Source organism: Marmota flaviventris, chromosome 16 (assembly GCF_047511675.1).
Source record: "Marmota flaviventris isolate mMarFla1 chromosome 16, mMarFla1.hap1, whole genome shotgun sequence".
NCBI lineage: Eukaryota > Metazoa > Chordata > Mammalia > Rodentia > Sciuridae > Marmota > Marmota flaviventris.
In genome coordinates, this window is record NC_092513.1 from 70749935 (window position 1) to 70768804 (window position 18870).

General features: G+C 34.4%; 1 protein-coding gene across 4 annotated transcripts in view; it reads left to right on the forward strand.

Annotated features, from left to right (window-relative positions):
- Positions 1-18870, forward strand: part of Ercc6l2 (ERCC excision repair 6 like 2) — a 117556-nt gene that overhangs the window by 25159 nt on the left and 73527 nt on the right. For 3 of the 4 annotated variants that reach the window (XM_071602517.1, XM_027955829.2, XM_071602515.1), the window contains 5 exons: positions 3905-4098; positions 11616-11777; positions 12180-12387; positions 16549-16689; positions 17972-18085. In XM_071602517.1, coding sequence (XP_071458618.1) covers positions 3905-4098; positions 11616-11777; positions 12180-12387; positions 16549-16689; positions 17972-18085 — 819 coding nt within the window. The remainder of the gene's footprint in view (positions 1-3904; positions 4099-11615; positions 11778-12179; positions 12388-16548; positions 16690-17971; positions 18086-18870) is intronic. The other variant, XM_071602516.1, reaches the window with a different exon arrangement.

Here is an 18870-nt window from a genome sequence, read left to right on the forward strand (position 1 = left end):
GGGGTTATATTACAAAGGAACAGGTGAGCATAGCTTCACCCATGGGGCTGTAGCAAGACACACCCATGCACGAGATATCGACCCTCGAACCCATAGTGAAGTGTTTTTAATGCTCTGATGTTGTACTTTGTGTAGTCTTTGTTTTCAAATGTCTACTTATGTCTTACATTCTTTGTTATTATGGTCATACAGTATTTGTATTTAATCACTTTGTTAATTGCATTAAAATTCTTGATGCTGTTTTGATTTTCTTTTTATTTATTTGAGGATTGAATCCTAACAGAAATATAATAAATTTTCCTGCTGTGACTTTGAGTTTGTTCATTTCTTTTTGTGTTTGTAATGGTTTTTGCTTGTTCAACATTGTCAATTCTTGTTTCATAATTCTTGTTTGTATATTGCTCTCACACTTAATTGGCAGTTTATTTGCATGTAGAAATCTAAGTTTAAAGTTTTATCTTGTGAGTTTACCAAGATAGTTTTATTATGTTCTGTTAATCCATATTGCATATGAAGGTTCAGTGCTGAACTGACTTGTTTTTCCTTGAAAAGGAAAATTTTTGAGGGTGTTGGGAGTGTTTAGGACTTTATCTTTGAAATTCAAACATTTTCCTTGTTCCTAACACTCACTGTAGAATTCTTCCAAATAAGTTCCACTTTAGAAAAATGTACCCAGTATTTTATGTAGGGGAAGCTGGGGACTGATTCTAAAATCAGCTTCTTTGGCAGATGATTGACAATCTGTACCTTCTTAAAGTCACTCAGCAGTTTCTTTTCTTGACCCTGAGCCTCAGCAGCTCTGTGTGGGTTTGTTTTGCTTCTTGTTTCAGATTCCTTTTAGGAAAAGTGCCTTTTCCTGCTCTTTCATAGATGCAGGATGGACTCCTCAGTTTATGCCAGTTCTTATCTGTTCCTGTACTGTTCAGATTTGCTGGTAGTGCCCCTCTAGGCACTCTATCACTATTAGAGATCTATTTTTATATTTGTTCTTTTGTTTTATGGGTGTCAGCACATACATGTGTTCAGTTAATCATTTGAACTGGAATTTAAAGTTTTTAATGAGCTCATCATTGACATCATATAGTATTTCCCAGAAATAAATACAAAGTTATGACTCTGATGAAATTCTGGAAACATCCGTCTGTATTGGTCCATTTAAAGCAATGTGTATTTTTGAAAGTTAGCTACAGAACAAATAAGTTTCTTTACACTTATTATGCTAATGCCAGAATTACAACAGAATCCTGAAAAATTAATATCAGAACTCTTTGAACCCCTTTTCCTTTTTAATGAATTGAATGTTACAAATTAAGGAGTGGTAGATTTAAGAATGTGTGCAGAATATGATACATCTCACATACATTTATAAACTTTTCAACTGAATAAATCATCAAAAATGCATGAAATAGATGTGCCAAGAATAAATTCCTAAAGGGAAAGACACGAACTATGCATTTCAAATACTGATCTTGGAAGGATTCTTTAGATTTAGGCTAAGTTTAGATTGTAGTTCAGTCTGTATGAAGATGAATCATAGTAAATTTATTTTAAAGTATTACTATCTTGTATGATAAAACTTTAGAGATTCTAAGTGAAATTCATAATACAGAGGAGGAGGTTATTTTTGGCATTTACAAAACCAGCATAAGCAGTAATATTAGTAAATGAACATAAATATTTTAATTATTTTATTTACTAAAAAGAATTTCTTTCGTCCCTGTTACTAGCAAGAAGATTATGTTGCAAACAAAGCCACTATGAACATCCTTATGCATTTATCTTGGCAAATTGTATAGTTTTAACTGTTGGATAAATTCTTGGTACTGCAGTTGTATTATAGGTACTACTGGAATTGTAGAAAACTTACTTACAAGGGCTCAGGTGGAATTTGGACCTAATATTTTCATATTGTAATATCCAAAATTAGAAGAAGATCTACAAGTGGATTTAGTATTTGGAACCCTGAGTTTATATTTGAATGTAGGAGAAAAATGGAATCATAGGATAAACTCCAAAGGGTAAAAGTATTTTAAATGAACCGACTATGACAAGAAAGTGCTCATGTATGTTTCATGATGGGATGGGGAAAGGAATTCTCACATTCAGGAGGTTAGTCGTCTTCTCTTTCCAAAACATAGTCACAGATTTGACTTCTTACAGGTGATTAATGACTTAGATGAAATGTTGCACAGAAGAGAGGGCAGTATGTAAAGCAGTATGTTATTATTTTATTTTCAGTATGTTTAATCAGATCATCTATCAAGTAAAGTTTCTTTAGGAAAGAAACTGATAATTCTGGTAAATATAGCAGGTTAGGAATATTGGTAATAGTGAGACTATTAAAAGTTAAACCTTAAAATTTTCTGAAGACAGCAGTATTCAGAGTAAGTACAGGAAATATCAGTAGAATGCTAAAGCATTCATGTGAAAAATAAATATGTTAGTAATCTTAAAAAGGACTGTTTTTGCTGAAGGTTGTGCTAGTTAGCTTTCTGTCACTGTGACAGAATAATTGAGATAAATGTTGTATAAGAAGAAAAGCTTTAATCTGACTCACAGTTTTGGAGATTTCAGTCCATGGTCATTTGGTTCATAAATTATGAGCCTATGATAAGCCGTTGGAGAGCATACCAGAGGAAGCTGCTTATGTCATCATGGTTGGGAAATGAAAGAGAAAGAAAGGAATTGGGGGCAGAGTCCCAATATCTTCTCCAATATTACATCCCCAATGGCCTAAGGTCCTCTCAGTAGGCTCTACCCCCTAATAGCTCCATGTGCTGGGGACAAATTCCTTAACACATGGGCCCTTGGGGGACATTCCATTTCTAGAGTATAGCAGAGGGTTAGGAAAGATGTCCTATTTGCATGACTTCAAGAAGGAGCAGGAGGACAGTTGAGATAATAAGCATCTTGAAAAATCATTGTTATAGAGTAAAGTAATGGAGCAGTAGCTAGAGAGAGATATAGGGTTGAGAAAGGATTTTGTTTTGTTTCTTTGTAGAGCTTGTTTCTTGAATTCTGGGAAATATTATGTTTGCCCATAGATGTGGTCTACTGAAAATAAAAAGTTAGTTCTTTAGGCCATTTCTGCAACATTAACTGTAGGTTACAAGAAAAGATGGATGGGAGCCACAGGGTTAAGTTCAAAGGTTGTCTTGAAGATGTGAACAGCTCATGCATGGGCACAGGTGGGAAGGCAGGACATATGGAAGTATGTAGTTAGGCTACTTACAACATGGTACGAGAGGTGGAGGTTTCCTTCTAATTGCTTCAGTTTTCCCAGTGAATTTTCCGTGTCCTCAACTAAGAGTTTCTGAGAGGGAGGGATAGATGAAATGGGCTTAGAAATTGAAGAGGGAAGAGAGTTCTAGAAGACCACATATTTCAAGAGAGGTGACTGGCCTATCTTGTATACTCACAGTATTCTCTTGGCTCTTGAAGTTATTACTGGCTTCCTGATTCACTCTTTGGGGAGCTGTTTCTCTCATCTTTCAGTGCCTTTTATGAGTGGGAAAAAAAACCCAGCTGTTCCTTTGGACAAGATTGGGCACCTATTTTGTTCTAATAAGACCTATTTAAGGAGTGAAGTTGTAGCTTAGTGGTAGAGTGCTCGTCTAGCACGTGCGAGGCCCTGGGTTCGATACTCAGCACCTCATAAAAATAAATAAATAAGTAAAATAAAGATAAGAAAAATATATCCTAAAAAAAAAAAGATCTATTTAAGCCACAAAATAGTTAGCCTTTAAGGGTCTTCTATGGCCAAATACAGCCAATCGCTCAGTTGTATTTATTATTCGCTAGTGTCGAAATTAAATCAAAGGATTGTAGATATTTTGGACTTCACTTTTTTGGCATTATTTTTCATTTTTAAAAAACAGCCAATGTATTTTTCCTCTCCTTTTAGATGTTCTTAATAGTTGCTCCTCTTTCTGTCCTCTACAACTGGAAGGATGAATTGGATACCTGGGGATATTTCAGAGTCACTGTTTTACACGGTAACAAAAAAGACAATGAACTGCTTCGTATAAAGCAGAGGAAATGCGAAATTGCTCTAACAACTTATGAAACACTGCGCTTGTGTCTGGATGAACTTAACAGGTAGGGGTGTAATGGGAATGATTGCATTAACATTCTACTGGCATCAATTATATTTATCCCTTTGAATTATGATTTTTAGAAGCTCTATGTCTTTAGCTTCTTAATTTTACTTTACATTTATTAAAATATGTAGTTTATAAGAACTTATTTTCTGCGAATAGAAAACCTCCCTCAGGGTTTCCACTTACATGTTTCCTAAATTTAGCCCAGGATGTCTGCTGAGATTCTCAAGACTTGTTGTAAGGCTTGTTTACAATCTTTTGTGCATATGGTGCGTCTGTACTGTGACAGAATCCAGAGTTCATGAATGATTTTAATTATGGGAGTCTGCTGGGAATGGAGAGTGGTAAAAAGCATGTGCAAACACACACACACACACACACACACACACACACAGAGGTTGAGAAGTACTATGGCCTAAGTTGTAAAAGGGATGTGGCCAGGAGACAACACAGTGGGTAAGCAGGAACATATCATGAAGAGTACTGAAAACCACTTAAGAGGATTCTGGTCTATATCTTTAGAGCAAGAGAGTGCTCTGGAGTGCTTTAGCGTGTTCAGGATGATACAAATGATCAGATTTGTATTTTTGGTATTCTGGCTGCTGTGTATGCAGACAGGAGAGCTGGGTTGAAAGAGAAAGACTAGTTTGGAAGTTTGGCTGAATAACGCCTCTACCCCAAATCCACATGACAGGTCCCAGCCACAGTAATTAAGAATGCAATTGTATTTAAAGGTGGGTCTTTAATGAGTTGATTAAGTAGAAATTAGGTTGGGTGGGGCTGTAACCTAATGGGAATGATGACCTGGTAAGAAGAGAAACTGACACCAAGCACATGCATGCAAGAGGAAAGCACACCTAGAATGAAGGTAATCATCTGCAAGCCAAGGAGAGAGGGCTCAGAAGACACCCAAACCTGCTAACACCTTGATCTTGGGATCTCTAGCTTTCAGGATTGTGGGAAATTTTCTCTTGTTTAACTCATCCAGTCTGTGATATTTTATTTTGGCAAGGCTTTTATAATAGTCTGGCCAAGGGAACATAGTAGTCAGGTCTAAACTCTTCATAGTTGTGCCAGCAACAGCTTGAGCCTTGGTAAAATTGTTAACTTTGATCTGCTGCTAGCTAAGATGTCTGTCTGCCTGTTAGGATACAGTTTATACCTAGTATGGCATTAGAAAAAGTTCTTGAATATCTTTAAATTGCTAAAACAGTATATATTCAATTATTGTCAGTGAAAGAGTTAATGGCAGAAAACCATGTTATTTTTAAAGGTGATGCTTTCAAATCAAAATATAAATGCTTTGACATAAGATAAAAATGAATAAAAACAACAATCAGTAGTTGTTACATTAATTTTATAAGCATAAAATATATTTAAAATTACAAAAGCCACTAATTAACTATGTAACTTTTAGTAAATCAACTCATCTGGAAAAATGACAAGGTGAATCCAAAACTGACTGTTCAAACCCATCTGGAAAATTTTATTAGATTCAACTTTAATAAGCACTAATTTGGTACAAAATACTTAATACTGATTATAAGTATGGTTAGCCCTTCATACCTGGAAGTTCTATATCTGGGAATTTAACCAACTGCAGATTGAAAATAAAAAATAATGCATCTATACTGAACTTGTACAGGCTTTTTTTCCTCCTTACATTATTCCCTAAACAATTCAATATAACCATTATTTCCATATCATTTACATTGTATTAGTTATAAGTAATATAGAGGTGATTTAAGGTATATGGAAGGATGTGCATTAGGTTTTATGCAAATACTGTGCCATTCTATATGAGCCACTTGAGCATCCATGGATTTGTCCCCTGGACCCATCCCCTGCAGACACCAAGGGACAGCTATATATAGTTTGATGAATCTTGCCTAAGAACTGGCAAACTTTTGCTCTCAAGTACCAGATATTTGGGACCAGGTACAGCAACTCAGGAAGCTAAAGCAAGAGTTCAAAGCTAGCCTCAGCAATTTAGCCAGGCCCTAAGCAATTAAGCAAGACCCTGCCTCAAAATTTAAAAAAAGGGCTGGGAATGTGACTCAGTGGTTAAGTGCCTGTGGGTTGATTCCACAGTACCAAACCAAGCCAAACCAACCAACCAAACAAAAACCCCAGATAATTTTGAGGGCCACGTAAAGTATCTGTCAAGTATTATTCTTTTTAATTTTTATAACCCTTCAAATATATAAAAATTATTCTTAGCTTGCTAACTATACAAAATTGGTCACAAACTAGATTTGGCCCTTGGATTGTAGTTGACTGACCTCTGCTTTTGACAAATGGAAACTTGAACTCAACTATCATTTTAAACAAAGTCTAACATTTTTTTATAGTCTCCAGACTTTTCTCTTTATTGTCATTCCTTCTCTAATCTTTACCCATTGATTTTGATTTCTGTCACTACAGATGAGAAAATAAAATTAGAAAGTACTCTTCATTTGTTTCTGACATCTTTTGCTGAGCATGTTTGAGAGTCATCCATGCTATTGAGTATATCAGTGATTGTTGGGTTTTTTAAAAATATTTATTTAGTGGTGCTGGGGATTGAACCCAGGGCCTTGTAAATGCAAGACAAGCACTACCAACTGAGCTATATCCCCAGTCTTCAGTGATTGTTCTTTTTAAATGTTGATTTGTGTTTCATTTTATAAGTATACCACATTTTGTTACCTATTCACTTGAGGATGTCTATTTGGGTTTTTCTAGTTTGAAATTATTATAAATAAAATTTCAAGAAATATTTGTTTTTAAGCCTTTTTTCTAAACTATAATATTTTCATTTCTTTTGGGTAAATACCTGGGAGTAGAATTTCTGAGTTTCAGGGTAAGAGAAGGTTTAACTTTAGAAAAAAATGCCAAATCATTTTCTAGAATGGTCCTACCATTCTACCTTAGAGAGAGTTCAGTTGCTGCACATCCTCACCAGTGTTTGCATTGTCAGCCTTTGTTTTTAACCATTTTAGTGAGTATATAATAGTATCTTGTATTGTAATTTGCGTGTTTCTGATCCACACACACTTAAAAAGTCTATTCTACAGTTGTTGAGTATAGTGTTCTATACATATTAAGAAGACTTGGTTAAGGCATTATTCAAGTGTTCTCCATCTTTACTGATTTTCTTTGACTTGGTTCATAGTTTCTGAGAGAGAAGTGTTGAGATCAAAGCCTGATTCCTCCTTTCAGTCTGCAGCTTTCATGTAGTTTTGGAGCTATATTATTAGGCACAAGTGCAATTACTGTTATTTTTTTTTCTGATGAATTATTCCTTGTATTTAAAAGTGTTTCTTTTTATTTCTAATAATATTTCTTGTCTTTGATATTAGCATCTGTAACAATAGATTCTTCTTATGCTTATTGTATGTATATAGTTTTCCATCTTTTATTTCACATTTCTTTTTTATATTTGAAGTGAATCTCTTTATAGTTAGCATATAGCTTTTTAAATCCATTCTGATAATCTTTGCCTTTTATTCGGGGTATTTAGACCATTCATACTTAATGTAATTATTGGTAAAGTTGGGTTTAGAACACCATTTTTTCCAGGTCTTATTAGCCCTTAGGGTTAATAAGTTAGCATGTTACTGTTTCATGGATGCTGGCCTAAGACAGGTAATTAAAAGCTTGGAGTAAAGCTGGGCATGGTGGCACACGCCTATAATCCCAGCAGCTCAGGAGGCTGAGACAGGACTAGAGTTCAAAGCCAGCCTCAACAACAGTGAGGCACTAAGCAACTCAGTGAGACCCTGTCTCTAAATAAAGTACAAAAAAGATCTGGGAATGTGCCTCAGTGGTCAAGTGCCCCTGAGTTCAATCCCTGGTACACACCCACCACCTACAAAAATAAGCATGGAGTGATTAAGTATGTTGTCCAAGTCTACGTAATGAAGTTAGTCATGGACATGAGATTTACACATTGACCATGTGTGGGTTTTTAACAAGCAAACTGTACCCCCCAAGAGACTTAATACAGTTAGGTGAATGCGATAAGTTGATTTATGATAGCACCATTCATATTTTCATTATTCTTTACCTGCTTATGCCTTTAGACTATAAGCTCTTTAATATAGATTTTACTTTTAATTTTATATTTTGGTGCTTATTACATTTTTGGCACATATTAGTTACTGAAGAAATATTTGTTAATTGGTTATTTTCTATGACTGCTATAAATATTAAAGAATTCTGAGAATTATGTAACTACTAATTATTTATTTATATGATTAGTAGAATCAAAATATTACAATATTTGTTTATTTATTTTGTTGTATTCATTCTTTCAGATGTCTTTATTTTGATAGTTTTTTTCAAAGAATAATATTTCATCTGACTAAATATTATTGCTGTGATAATAATACTCTGTACATTTATCATAGATAATCCAAAGGGTAGAAAAGCATACTATAGAGTATGAGAAAACTATATGTTTTTCTTATTCTATTTTTTTTACTTTATTTTAATCTTTATCAAAGTTATATATGCATCTTATTTGAAGGCCAAATATGATAAAAGAGTTGTAGGAAGAGCTGCAGTTTATTCCATCTACCCCTAAACTCCTTACCTGTACCTTCAGCTCATACTAATTGTCTTATTTTTTACATCTATGATTATACTATAACTTTAAAATTTTCTTCAGATTTCAATAATATCTTAAAGAAAATGAAGACTGCTGTGTTTTGCTTTTCATTTCTTCACCTTGGAGTAACCTAGTCCGACTATTCTGTGGAGTGGGAATTGGTCTCTAGGAGATTTCAGCTACATCTTGAACAGACTGCTGAGCATTTCCTCACTCTAGTTTCCAAAGGCATCTGGTGCCACCAAGTCCTGGCCTTTTAAGACCTAAATGTATAAATCAGATTGCTTCTTGGCTTTCTCCACTGTTGCCTTATGATACTGCTTTTTCAAGTCATCTTATCCATCTTTCCAACTTCGAGAGTTTTGTGGCTGTTTTCTCTCTTCCTCTTTGTTCTTGAAGGCTTTTTCAGTTTTGAATTAAGAACATTTATATACTTACCCCTTAGATTCATCAGTTCTTTATATTCTCTGTCTGTGTACACTAGTGGTATTGAATCATTTCAGTAAGTTGCATATAGCATGAGAACTTTTATCTGCAAATATTTTATCATTGGTCTCACACATAAGAAAATTAATAACAGAAAAAATGTACTTAGTTATCCTCAAAATATCTTTATTATCTAATGTTTGTAAAGCAAGATTTAATAAAGCTTCAGATAATGAATCTGGTTACTCAGTCTTTTTAGTCTCTCCTAATCTATTGTAAGTCATCTTATCCATCTTTCCAACTCTTTTTTTTTTTTTCATGATGTGACCCTTTGAGGGGACCAAGCCAGTTGTTCTTAGGATGTCTCATATATTAGATTTGTCTGATTGCTTTCTTAAGAAATTGCTTTCTGCCGGGCTTGGTGGCGCATGCCTGTAATCCCAGTGGCTCTGGAGGCTGAGGCAGGAGGATCATGAGTTCAAAGCCAGCCTCAGCAAGGGCAAGGCACTAAGCAACTCAGTGAGACCCTATCTCTAAATAAAATACAAAATAAGGTCAGGGACGTGGCTCAGTGGTCCAGTGCCCCTGAGTTCAATCCCCAGTAACAAAACAAACAAACAAACAAAAATTGCTTTCCTCTACCATCTGATTTCTTGAGTAAACTGATTCTAGCCTAAGGTCTTAATTAGATTCATGTTTTTGGGCAAGATTGCTTCATGAGCAATGCTGTAGACTTCATATCATTGCACTTCAGGGCCTGTTCCTGTCAGGCTCTTGCACTGTTAAAGACACCAGGCCTGTCCTAGACCCTTCCACTGTAAAGGTGTTTCTCTTATAATGAGCAAATAATTTGTGAGGTGATATTTTACTACCATTTAAGTATTCTCTCAGCCTTTTTACTTAGAAGTATTAACGTATTCAAATTCTTGCCTGTATTATTTATTTTATTGGGTTTTACATTGTTTTTCTATTTTCTTCTGTACTTACTAATAGTATTTTCCTGTAAAGAAAAGCATTTCTCATTAATTAGGAATTAAGTACAATTTTGACCTTAAAGTGGCAAAGTGAGTGTGTACTTCTTTTGCATCCCTAATTTGGGGAGTAAGCAGTTATCGTAACGGTTGTCTCCAACACAGTTTCTCACTGCTCAGCCCTTTTCCCTCTCAAGAAGAAGTTAGGCAAAATGTCTTTCACCCACCTTTTAATTGGTTTGCTTTCTATTGTGTTGAGTTGTAATAGTTCTTTATGTATTCCATATTCAAGTCTTTTATCCAACTAGGATTTGTTAAAGTCCAACTTATCAGTTTTTAAGAAATTTTCTTGCTGTCATATCTAAAAAGTTTGTGTCTAACCCTGAATCATGAAGATTTTTTTTTGTGTCTTGTGAACTTTATAATTTTACTTCATATTTAACTCTATCATCCATTTTGAATTAATTTTTAGCATAAGGTGAGGAAAGGGTCAAAATTTTTTCATTGAACTCCTAACTTTTATTTATTCAGGGCTTTCTACTCAATTATAGCTATTATTCTTGATGCTTCAGTATTCTAGTTAGGCTGGCTCTTGTGTCCTTTGGACATGTCATTTGTCTTTGAATACATCTGGGTTTTCTAACTCTTAAGCATTTCCCCTGTTCAGTGCCTAAAATTGACCATTCTCCATTTTCCACAGGACTCTGTTTTTTGTTTGTAGATTAACCACAATGCATGCTCATTGCTACTGTAGTAACCAATGGTAATACACTTTTTCAGTAAGCAGAGTAACGTATTGCAGCTTTTAAAAAATCCTGAGTTTATATTGTTGTCTTCTCATGCAGATTTAATGTTGCAAAGTTTTCTTTTATTCTTGTTTCCAGTTTGCTGCTTTAAAAAAATTTGTTGTCATTTAGTGATGTTTAAATTTGTTTTTTCATTTCAGTGTTATTTTAAAAAAATTTTTTTAATATTTATTTTTTAGTTTTCGGTGGACACAATATCTTTATTTTATTTTTATGTGGTGCTGAGGATCGAACCTAGCACCCCACTACCCTACCGCTTGAGCCACATCCCCAGCCCACATTCCACTGTTTTTGTTTTTGTTTTTAAGAGAGGGGGAGAGAGAGGGAGAGGGAGAGAGAGAGAGAGAGAGAGAGAGAGAGAATTTTTTAATGTTTATTTTTCAGTTCTCGGCGGACACAACATCTTTTTGTTTTTTGTATGTGATGCTGAGGAATGAACCCGGGCCGCACGCATGCCAGGCCAGCACGCTACCGCTTGAGCCACATCCCCAGCCCCCAGCATTCCACTGTTATTAAGCATAATCTCTGTACCCTTTTATATTCTTCATGCACATTTTATTCTTATACCCTATTTCAGCCTGTAACAACTTAACTAGGTAAGAATACAATGAAATAGCCAAAGAATAAATAATGATGGGGGCTACAAAACTTCGGTAGGGAAAACTGTTCTCTAAAAATTCTAGTTTTCGCAGTGTTTCCTGATTTTACTCTTACTTTATAGTTTGGAGTGGTCAGCTATCATTGTGGATGAGGCTCATAGAATCAAGAATCCAAAGGCGAGAGTAACAGAAGTAATGAAAGCGCTCAAGTGTAATGTTCGCATTGGCCTCACTGGAACCATTCTTCAGAACAACATGAAGGAACTGTGGTGTGTTATGGACTGGTGAGTGAAAAAACTGTTTAGGAAAAACAATTATTGAGTACTTTTTTCCCTTAACACTCTCTTGTTAGCTAATTGTTAGTTTTAGGAAACAAAAACCAAAAGATTAGTCATTTTACTGCAGAATTATTTGATCCTAAACATGGTATATAGAGAATCCCATGCAAACCTACCTTTACATGTTATTCTTGGCACTGTGTAAGTATAGCTAACTTACCAATGCCGTCATTATCTTTTTATAAACTGAAACCGTTATCAAAGAAGAACACTTTTTTCTTGGCTTTTGTTTTTGTTGTCTTATAAACAAGTGGATGAAGATATTTTTTAGATGCAAAAATAAGTGAATGTTTTTCTTTTTAGATGACTTAATAAAATGTCACATTTTTTCTCATTGCTTTACTGTAGGGCTGTGCCAGGACTTTTAGGTAGCAGGATCCACTTCAAGAAGCAGTTTTCTGACCCAGTAGAACATGGTCAGAGACACACAGCAACAAAAAGAGAACTAGCTACTGGCCGAAAGGCCATGCAAAGGCTTGCAGAAAAGATGTCTGGCTGGTTTCTCAGGCGAACCAAGACTCTCATCAAGGATCAGTTGCCTAAGAAGGAAGATCGGGTAAGAGCTTGTGTATATTATTATTTTTGTGTATATTATTAAATTCTTGTCATTTTTTTTCCTGAAAATTTTTCTTTCCTAGAGGAAGTCTGTCTTCTATGGTATTTTGTGAATATAATTTTGTGCCTTTTATTCTTTGTGGAAAAAAATTATTATGTGTGGAATTTCAGAAAACATTAATTGAGCTCAGTTGTTTTCCTTCCTAGTTTTACTAATCTGTGAGCTAACAGGTTTGAAGTTAATAAATGTATTAATCATGTTTCTGCTGCTATGAAACACTTGAGATAAATCAACTTAAAAGGAGGAAAGATTTATTTTGGCTCATGGTTTCAGAGGTTTCAGTCCATGTTTGCTTAGCCTTGTTGCTTTGGGCTGGAGGCAACAACATTCTGGCTTGAGTATGTGGTGGAACAAAGCTGCTCATGTCATGACATCTGGGAAGGAAAAAGAAAGATAGGAAGAAGCGGAGGGTCCAGTATTTCCTTCAAGGGCAAGACCCCAGCGACCCAGCTTCCTTTCACTGGACCCCACTTCCTAAAGGTTCCAGTAGTACCACCAAACCAAGCCTGTAGCATAGGGGCCTTGGAGGAAAAAGTATGATCCAAATCATAAAATTAATTAAATTCACTTCTTATCAAGGCCCATGAGACAATTCTTTTTTTTTTTTAATTTTTTTTATTGGTTGTTCAAAACATTACAAAGCTCTTGACATATCATATTTTATACATTTGATTCAAGTGGGTTACGAACTCCCATTTTTACCCCGTATACAGATTGCAGAATCACATCGGTTACACATCCACGTTTTTACATATTGCCATTACTAGTGACTGTTGTATTCTGCTACCTTTCCTATCCTCTACTATCCCCCCTCCACTCCCCCCATCTTCTCTCTCTACCCCATCTACTGTAATTCATTTCTCTCCCTTGTTTTTTTTTTTTCCCTTTCCCCTCACATCCTCTTATATGTAATTTTGTATAACAATGAAGGTCTCCTTCCATTTCCATGCAATTTCCCTTCTCTCTCCCTTTCCCTCCCACCTCTCGTCCCTGTTTAATGATAATCTTTTTCTCATGCTCTTCCTCCCTGCTCTGTTCTTAGTTGTTCTCCTTATATCAAAGAAGACATTTGTTTTTTAGGGATTGGCTAGCTTCACTTAGCATAATCTGCTCTAATGCCATCCATTTCCCTGCAAATGCCATGATTTTATCATTTTTTAGTGCTGAGTAATACTCCATTGTGGATAAATGCCACATTTTTTTTATCCATTCATCTATTGAAGGGCATCTAGGTTGGTTCCACAGTCTAGCAATTGTGAATTGTGCTGCTATGAACATTGATGTAGCAGTATCCCTATAGTACGCTCTTTTAAGGTCTTCAGGGAATAGTCCGAGAAGGGCAATAGCTGGGTCAAATGGTGGTTCCATTCCCAGCTTTCCCAGGAATCTCCATACTGCTTTCCAAATTGGCCGCACCAATTTGCAGTCCCACCAGCAATGTACAAGTGTACCCTTTTCCCCACATCCTCGCCAGCACTTGTTATTGTTTGACTTCATAATGGCTGCCAATCTTACTGGAGTGAGATGGTATCTTAGGGTGGTTTTGATTTGCATTTCTCTGATTGCTAGAGATGGTGAGCATTTTTTCATGTACTTGTTGATTGATTGTATGTCCTCCTCTGAGAAGTGTCTGTTCAGGTCCTTGGCCCATTTGTTGATTGGGTTATTTGTTTTCTTATTGTTTAATTTTTTAAGTTCTTTGTTTACTCTGGATATTAGGGCTCTATCTGAAGTGTGAGGAGTAAAGATTTGTTCCCAGGATGTAGGCTCCCTATTTACCTCTCTTATTGTTTCTCTTGCTGAGAAAAAAACTTTTTAGTTTGAGTAAGTCCCATTTGTTGATTCTTGTTTTTAACTCTTGTGCTATGGGTGTCCTATTGAGGAATTTGGAGCCCGCCCCCACAATATGTAAATCGGAGCCAACTTTTTCTTCTATCAGACACAGAGTCTCTGATTTGATATCAAGCTCCTTGATCCATTTTGAGTTAACTTTTGTGCATGGGGAGAGAAAGGGATTCAGTTTCATTTTGTTGCATATGGATTTCCAGTTTTCCCAGCACCATTTGTTGAAGATGCTATCCTTCCTCCATTGCATACTTTTAGCCCCTTTATCGAATATAAGATAGTTGTAATTTTGTGGATTGGTCTCTGTGTCCTCTATTCTGTACCATTGGTCTACCCGCCTGTTTTGGTACCAGTACCATGCTGTTTTTGTTACTATTGCCATGAGACAATTCTTAAAGGAAGTTAGAATAGCCTCTCTCCCTAATGTATTTTCTGTTCACACTCTGTCTTCCCCGTACTGTCTACTTTCTACCACGCCATGTATTGGTACCTTAATTCTAACTATAGGACCAAGATGGTTAAGGGCTTTATTTCTAGGTTTGTTTTATGTAGAATGATATTGGTAATTATATTATCTAATTTTTTATGAATTTTAATGTGAGAAAATTACATTATTAAATTTTTAAAGAAATTTTCAGTTGACTTTTAAGAGAAATTTAAAAAAATATAGTAGTCTTTTATAGTTTTTGGTCTTGTCAATCTTTTAGCTCAGACAATGGAATGAAGATTCTATAAATTACTATGAACTAAACTTCCTTAGTATTCTCCCAAATAAGGGTAACACCATCAAATGCCCTCTAATCTTAGGATATCCTGTTTAGTATTACTTTTAAAAGATAGACTTACAAAGAAAATCCAACACTGATATGCAAGATGGGGAAATTGACACAGTATGTGACTTTTGATATTCATCTAAAGCAAAAATTATTCTTGTATTTAGATATTTCACAATCTCCTCACTTTAAAAAATATTTTATATAATTGTATGTTATTTAGTTATCCATCTAGTAGGAACAATGAAATCATAAATATATGAAGAGAGAATTGTGCATAGAGGTTTCAAACTTGGGCTCCAAAATCAGATGCTACAGCTTAAATTGGCTTCCCCACTTAAGAGTTTTGTGCCGAGGTTCTCAAACTTGGATTTTTTCATTTGTTAAATGGAAATAATGATAAGCCAACCTCATATGGTTGCTCTAAAGTGCGTGGTGCAGAAGAAATGTTTAGTAAATATTACTGTGTTTAATAATAACAACTCAGAAAAACCTTCATATTGCAATTATTGACCATGGTCTTCTGTATTCTCTTTTTGTTCTTATATATACTTTTATATTCAACACTGGGGAGTCAAGATATGCTTAATATTATACATATATTTATTAAAAACCTAGCATTGTTTCCTGTTTGCTCAATGTCATGTCATTTTTCTACAATATTATTCTGTGGTGTTGATATACACATAAATATTTATAAACAGCTTTTCCTTTTTGCTCATATTCCTCAAAGTCCTATTATGAATGTGTGTATAAATGTATGTATGTTTAGTTTATGAATCTAGTAACACATAGCTGCATCTAGAAGAATTTTGACAATCTCTGGTGCTACCAGAAATATGAGGTAAATTATATCCCTCATAACCTAATGACATAGTTTCATCATATTTTCTTGAATTTGGGCACAAAATAGCAATTTATATTTGCTTTTATATACATTTACTTAACTCTTTGTCTTTCCCAATCTTAAAAGTTTATATCATGATATTAAATACAAATAACGATGTTTTCAGTTTCCAGTAATATGAAGTTTTAAATTTTTTTAAGGTTTCCAATTATTTAGTAGTCACTTATTATTCATACTTTTTAAATGAAATCTTTTATTTCCTTAGCAAGTTTTTTTTTGTTTGACCTAAATTGTAATAATTTATTTGTATGATGGATTAATATATAACCTTGAAAAGACTCACAGTATATTGAAAAATACATAAGGAAATCATGTAACTTGATTTTCATGTTATATTTCCTTTTAATTGAAAGCCAAGAAATTCTGTGAGGTTTATTTGAAAATGAAATTATGATTTGGTAGCAAAGAGTTTAAGAGAATTGGGAAAAAATTTCATAATGAGGGAAACTACAGGGGAAAATTAATCATCAGTTTTCACAAATTCACTAATATAATTTGTGAATTCTATATGCATTGTATTTATTATTATTGCTATTAAAATGATACTAATACTCGACTTGTATTTTTTCTTGGCAGATGGTTTATTGCTCTCTGACGGATTTCCAGAAAGCTGTCTATCAAACAGTGTTAGAAACAGAAGATGTCACTCTGATACTTCAATCTTCTATGCCTTGTACCTGCAGCAGTGGCCGGAAAAGGAGAAATTGTTGTTATAAGGTAAGCAATTCAGCGTGTCTTTACCATCTTGCCTTATCATCTTGTATTCTGTGTTAGTGCCAAAGTAAGTAGTAGATAAACAAAATGACTTTTCCTCAGATAGTTTTTTAACTTTGGAAAGAAGTTATAAGTTTTAAAGAGAGAAAAGTTTTCAAAAATGGTTTATAATATCAAATAGTTACCACGTATAAAATACAATATTTAAGCATTTTGAAAAATTAATTTTAGATGCTTCAATTTGATATCCTCTCTTTTAGCTTTTGCTGGAAAGTAGGCCACTTTTATCATGAAATTTCATTTAAAGTATAAATTAGCAAGGTGCAGTGGTGCATGCCTGTAATCCCAGTGGCTTGGAAGGTAGGAGAATCGAGAGTTCAAAGCCAGCCTCAGCACCACCAAGGCACTAAGCTATTCAGTGAGATCCTGTCTTCTAAATAAAATACAAAAAGGGCAGGGGATGTGGCTCAGTGGTCGAGTACCCCTGAATTTAATCCCCAGTACCCCCACAAAAGTATAAATTAGTATAAATATTAGAATTAATTTTGTCATTATCCACTAGTGGTAAAATGATTTACTCCTTAATGACAGTCTTAAATACTATTCAGATATATATATATATAATTATATTTATAATCATCTACTTCAGTAGTTTCAATTGTGTCTTAAATACTATTCAGATGTTAGACATAGTGTCAGTTTAATAGAAACTATATCAGTAGAATAAAAGTTTCTTTAGAAACAAATTTCATTTGTACTTTTTTTCCTTACCATCTATATTTCCTGTTCTTTCTTTGCCTATTTTATGTCACATATCCATATACATATAAGAACCCTAAATAAATATTTAAGTAGATGGATATTTATTTCATCTCATCTACTTTACTATTTTAACTACTTCCCCTTTTTGAAATAGCTCAGTTTCCTGGAAAATGTTGAAACATAAATTGTAGAATAAAGAGGTCTATGTAGTGCTGTAACTATGTCATAGCTTTGTCACCAGGAGACTTTTAATAGCAGCAACATTTCTATTACTGTGTATTACAAGGATAAATATGCTCCAAAATGAGGATTTAAAAAGCATTATTATATTATGATTCACCAAAAATGATTCCATGTTATTGATTCATAGATATTTTGTATATAGTTGACCATCATTTTCTTAGAATTCATTGTGCCAAAGTAACTAGATAATAAATATTGTGAGATATTTTTTGACGTAAGCAGTTACATAGCCGTGTAAGTTCTTTTCTTGTTTTTAATTTCTATATTTTTCTGGTTACAGACCAATTCCCGTGGTGAAACGGTACAAACCTTGTGTCTCAGTTACCTCGCAGTCCTTCAGAAGGTGGCTAATCATGTCGCACTGTTGCAAGCTGCCAGTACCTCCAAACAACAGGTGTGGGTTGGCTTTTTACATTTTTTATGATACTATTGGTATAAAAGTGATATTGCTATTGATATAAATTGGTATTTAGTATAAAATTTCTTAGCTAAATATTCCTAAGGTGTTTTTTTGTATGTGTGTCTGTGAAGTTTAAAAGAAAACTGAGTTACTCATTTTAAAATTTAGGTGGCTGGGGATGCAGCTCACTGTTAGAACTCATGCCTAGCATGCATGAGGCCCTGGGTTCCGTCCCCAGTTCCAAAACAATAATAAAAAATAAAATGTTAATATTAAGAAGCATGTACACTTAAACTTTTAATCAAACTGAGAACATTTAAACTTAAAAACTTTTTTATGCTTCTTGGGCTGGGGCTGGGGCTCAGTGGTAGTGCGCTTGCCTAGCACATGGGAGGCCCAGGGTTTAATCCTCAGCACCACATATAAATGAATGAATGAATGAATGAATGAATGAATGTATTGTGTCCAACTACAACTAAAAAAAAAAAATAAATAAGTGTTTTGTTTTAAAAAAACGTTTTTATGCTTCTAATAATGCTCATTTATTCTCCCTAATATACTTTGGTATAATTACTAAGTAAGATATTTGATCAGGCTATCCCATTAATAAAATATCTACTTATATTTATCTACTCTGGGTAAAAGTAGGATAACTAATATGCATATTAAATATTAGGACTTTTTCCTAAAGTGGAAAAAATCAGTAATTTCAGAGTTTAGTGTTAAATATAATCATCTACTTTGGTAGTTTCAATTGTGTCTTATCCTAGAGCATAACA